This window comes from Mangifera indica, unplaced genomic scaffold (genome assembly GCF_011075055.1).
Source record: "Mangifera indica cultivar Alphonso unplaced genomic scaffold, CATAS_Mindica_2.1 Un_0044, whole genome shotgun sequence".
Taxonomy (NCBI): Eukaryota; Viridiplantae; Streptophyta; class Magnoliopsida; order Sapindales; family Anacardiaceae; genus Mangifera; species Mangifera indica.
Genome location: NW_025401136.1, coordinates 82,629 through 88,020, shown reverse-complemented (window position 1 = coordinate 88,020; position 5,392 = coordinate 82,629). Strand labels below are relative to the sequence as shown.

At 32.8% G+C, this 5,392-nt stretch overlaps 1 protein-coding gene across 1 annotated transcript; it reads right to left on the bottom strand.

The window, feature by feature from the left end:
- Nucleotides 1-647: 647 nt before the first annotated feature.
- LOC123206638 (cyclin-D3-1-like) lies at nucleotides 648-2,486 on the bottom strand. The gene is made up of 4 exons (XM_044623830.1): nucleotides 1,748-2,486; nucleotides 1,454-1,655; nucleotides 1,187-1,317; nucleotides 648-1,048 (listed from the first exon to the last, which is right to left on the bottom strand). The coding sequence occupies exons 1-4, from the start codon at nucleotides 2,282-2,284 to the stop codon at nucleotides 743-745; spliced, it is 1,176 nt and encodes a 391-aa protein (XP_044479765.1). The 5' UTR covers nucleotides 2,285-2,486; the 3' UTR covers nucleotides 648-742.
- Nucleotides 2,487-5,392: the final 2,906 nt, after the last annotated feature.

The following is a 5,392-nucleotide window of genomic DNA, read 5'->3' as shown; positions in this document are numbered from 1 at the left end:
CTCATTTAAATAGCAGACTTGTGAAATAAACTTAACTTGAAATCCAAGCAAATTAGGTAAGTGGGATTGTCTCCTACTGTAGATTGAGTGATAAAGGAGTCTAATGTCAAACTTGAAAGCTTGGGTTAGTCTTCTAAGAATATTTTAAAATTAAACTATTGACTTAATTTACCGGCAATTAGATTTGGAATTTCATATGTTTGATATGAGCATTGAGCTTATATTGTCCGCGCTCTATAAGAGAGAGGGAGTGCGAGTGAAAATTTTGAGAGGTGGGAAAGTCCCCACAAGAGTCATTCCAAAAAGTGTAGGAAATCTAAGAGCAATGGATGATGTTTTTTAGTTGAGATTAGGTTATTGAGAGCAAGCATTAGTCACCTCAACAAAGGGAACTTGGCGTGGCTGGGATGGCCCTCGCTACCAGGTCAAACCCAAAAAGTCTCTTATAACCAAACCCCATAATCCCCACTGCACTCCACTGGCCGACAACATTTTCTTCTCTTCACATGCAAACAAACAGACAAGCCCCATCTAACTATTTTCCACATTAATCAATTTTGATTACGATTACACTTAACTTAATTATTTCAATTTATCACATTCTTCCTCTCAGAGTTTAGACTAGTGAGAAGCCAACAGAAGACATGTTTGATCTTGATCTTAATTTATTATACATAAAACAAAAATGTTTTGGTTTTTTTCATATAATATTTATAAACGAAGAGAGACAGAGAAAGATTTTTTAATTGGGACGACTGCCAACAATGTCCACAAAAACCCTATTCAGAGATGGCACTGGCGAAGGCATCTGTTGCTCTTGGGCCCTGCTCTTCTTAAACACCCTATTTTGATCTGGCGATGAAAAGACCTGTGGCTTGTTCACTGTCCAAGACTCGTTTGAGCTTTCCCCACAACTGAACTCAGATTCAATCACACCGCTGGGGCTGCAAGGGAATGCCTCACACTTGCGCTTGCGTTGATTCTGATAGGCGTTGCTTTTGGTGTTGGACAGCTCCAGAATAAGCCTGTAGCACTCATTTACTATGTCCTGTTACAATGTAGTTGAGTATTAAATATCATTAAAGCTCACATTATGTGTTAATAATTGTATTAGACCAATGATAATACGATAAATAATGTACCCAACAAACAACAGATTGTAATGATGGCTGTTTAGATCTATTACCTTGCTTATTTTGAGAACACCCAGAAGCTGGTTTTTGTAGTCAATGGCATTCAAAGGCTCGACTTGGTCAATAACGTGCATCATTGTCGTAGTTGCCAATACAGACGGGAGATAACTGACAAATCTTGATTCTAACAAAAACAAACAAACAAAAAACGTTACTTTTACTTCATGAATCGAAACAAAACCGTAATTTTCTTGCTGTAGTTTTTGTTCTCATCGAAAGATCTAAGTTATTGTGGTCAAAATAGGAACTTGAATTCTTACCGGAGACCACAATGAGGAGGAGACGCTCACATCTCTTGTGAAACTCCCAGTGGAGATTATTCTTCAGTTTAAGCCTCCTGATGATATGATCAAGAAATGAAAGTGGGGTGACAAGATGCATCTTCCATTTGAGTGCAGAGAGCACCAGAAGCTCCATTCTCTGAATGGCTTTGGCCTCGAAAACATACCTAGCTGCCTCAACCTACAAACGAAAACAAACCCAGATCGATTTAATATAAATGCATAACAATAACATCAATGGTTATATATGTTAAAGTTGTCGACTTTACATACTTGGAGGTCTAGGAGAAGAGGCACTTGAGTTTCTTCAACTTTGGCAGCCAAAGAGAGACAAGTAACAGCCAAAAGCTGGATCATCCATGCTTTATCTCTTTGGAAATCAAATCCACATAGGAACCTATCAAGATAGTTAATGGCCAGAATTGCAGTGAGAGTGGCAAATCCATAATGGGCATTGACCTTGAGCAGCCACTCCACAGCCTCATTACGAGCTACAGAAAGACGAGAATCCGTCTCCACAAGACTCACATTGAAAAGTGTCTGTTGTTGTTGTTCTTTCGAGAAGAGAGAGAGAAGCTCATCATCCTCCCAAAAAAAGTCATGCTCAAACAAGAGAAGTGGAAACAAAGAAGGATTTTCACCATTACAATGAGTAACTATAGCATTACTCTCACTCTCACCACACTCTTCTTGCACAACATCATCTATCTCTTCCTCTTCACAGTAGAGTTCATCTAGCAAAAACGAAGAAGGGTTATAGTCGTTGTCATTATCATAAACATGGTGTTGTTGGGGATGAAGAATTGCCATCTTCTTCCGAGAAGAAGTGGTGTTTTTTTAGGTTGAAAGTTCATTATACAAAAGAAGAAGAGCTCAATCCGCCCCCCATCTCACTCTCGCTCTCTTTTCTCTTTTCTCTTCTTTTTCTAAGTTTGTGTGAAATGTGCAGAGCAGAGGGAATAGGTAAATAAAAAGAGAAAGAAAGGGGCTTTGAAATAAGAGACGAGAAACGATTGAGTTTTGATCAGAGTGAGTTTCACGCTTGCACTTTAATTAGTTTATATAATTATTTTAATAAATAAATAAAAATTCAGATTTTGGGGTTTTGAAAAATCTTACTGCTTTCGGTGTTCCGTTGGCGGGCTGAAAAATGTATTGGCACACACATCAAGTCTGACCCCACCAAAACTACCTCTTACACATTCCCTAGACTCACTTATTTATCAATACGACCTTTTATCCATCACATTTAATTACTTTTCTGGTGTATTATTTTTGAATTTTTACATGATAAAATTATATATATTTTTTGATTAATAAAATTAATTTTTAAATTTAATTAATATCCATCTTAATCCATGTAATTACCTAATTATAAACTTGTTTGTAAGTATGTATGTATTATTAGTTGTCACTTACTCCACCGCTCACAACAACATAATTTTTTTTTATGGGAGTAATGTTATATATATATATATATATTTATTTATTTTTAGATAAATATTTTTTATTAAAAACCATAATTTTTAAAAATATTTTTTATTTTAGAAAAATTGTGGAGCGCTGCTTGAGCTCAACTTTTGTGGCTCGAACTCAATCAAAATTTAAAATTGTGGCTCAAGCTTGAGCCACGACTCTTCAGTATAGGCTCATCCAACCTTATTTAAACCCCCGTTGTGGATATTTCCGGGGAGCGTGTATTACACGAGTGAGTGCAGCGAGTGAGAAAAAAGCTTGACTCCTTAGACTTTGTTTAAATTAGTTTACACGGATCGAAAAAGTCAAATAAATGATGCTGTTTTGTCTGCGGATTAATAAGCCGTAGTCGTACGCTGTTCTTCCAATTATTTTTTAACTCCCATTAATTTTTGTTACGCTGAATGACCCCTTTAAAATTTTTTTTTTTTAATTTACCCTTTAAAATACTATCAAAAAATTTGCCTTGGGTCCTGTTTGCTTCTCGTCCACTCAACTCGAGCAAATCCATTGAAGCAAGCTATTTCTTGCAGACTGCAATACACAAGGATTCACGATAACAAGCAAAGCAACATCTATGTTTTCAATTTCAAAGGGATTATTTTAATAATTAAAAAGTAAATTTCATATATAAAAAAATATAAATATAAATATTTGTTTTTTTTAATGTTTTAAGATTAAATTTTTTATTTACTTAATAAAATGATTGTCCATTTATCTCAATGGGGTAAATTTGATTATAAAAAAATAGTATGATTTGAATGAGATTTTTTATTTTAAAAAAACTATTTTCATTAATTTTATATTTAAAAAATTAATATATTTGATTTTGCAGCTATTTTAGAGTTGTTCTCCATCATGACAGACAAGGAGCAAGAGAGAGTTTTGTCTTATTCATGGAAAAATGGTACTAAATTTTCTTGAACCCGTGACATTTACAAGATTTTATGTATAAAAAAGAAAAAAAAAAATTGACTCTACTTAATTATATCGTCCACAAGAGCCCTACTGTCTATTGATGATTCCATCATTCCTTTGTTTATGGGCAAGCTAATAAATCATTAAATCTCAACATGAATGAGTTAGGTTTTTGCTACTCATCCAACCATGCATCTTCGTACAATTAATTCCAAGATTATTAAGGCTTGGTTGGGTTGGCTCAATGATTGGGAGCCATAAGTCTAATAAATTAATATCCATTAAGGGGCGTTTGGTTTGAGTAATATTTTATTACCAAAATAGAAAAATTATCTTGAAGATAGATTACTTAAAAGATTACTGGGTATAAATGATTACTATGTTTGATAAAATTTGATAAGTATAAATAATTATTATGTTTGGTTAAAGGTAATAAAAGATTACTAGTAAATTATTTTACTTAAATACCCTTAAATATAATTATTTATATATATATTTTATATTATTTATCATATTAATTAAAAATAAATTTATTTTTATCTAAAAAAATTAATAAATAATAATATAATTATAATAAACTCAAGATTACCTCAGTAATCTTTAAATACCTAAGGTAAATGTGGTAATCAGATTACCACCTATATTACCTGCCACGTGCGTCAGTATTGATAATAGAAGATTACTGTAATATTTTATTACTGACAAACCAAACAAGGGAATAAAAGATAGATTACCAAGGTAATCTTAAAATCTCTCAACCAAACGCCCCCTAATATCAATCAATGTTTAACTCTACGTAAACCAAAGTTTCCCACTTTAATTTCTTTGCATGCATGCTTTGTGAATAAATCCCTCTTTTAGATTATGGGTCAATGCAATTCAGAATTTCGCTAGTTATAGTCATAAGATTAATGTAATTCGAATCCAGATATTTCTTCTAAGAAATCTCACAGTTTTATCACTTTTACTATTTTCAGGAATCAAGCATTTCAAAATTGATAGAGATATTTTTGCTGTGCATAACATCCACTAAATATAATAGGAATCATTTATATCAGTCAAGCGCATCAATTATACCTCAAATGGCTTTTGACATAGCCAAAGAAAAAGAATTATGAATTGTTCTTACTGATCTATCGCCCAACGTATAATAATAAAGGCAATTGAGATTGAATTGACATTTTTGACTCATACACAAATACTTGCCTCAACTTCAACCACTCATATGGAAAAACAAGAGAGACAGCGTTTAGTTTACTTGAAGCATGGCTCCCACCTTAACTAATTAAAAGCTAATTTAAATCAACTCTAATGTCGAAACCTAACACAACCCAGTTTTTCCAAATCTTTCATCAACATAATTATGGTGGATATTCAATATATATATATATATATATATATCATCATTGTCAAGTGGATCAAATTATAACTCTTTAACTATAACCATTAAATCACACTAAAGTGATAAACTTAGTTAGATCAATTAAGGTTATAATGAAGATGCATGCATAATATATCCAAGAA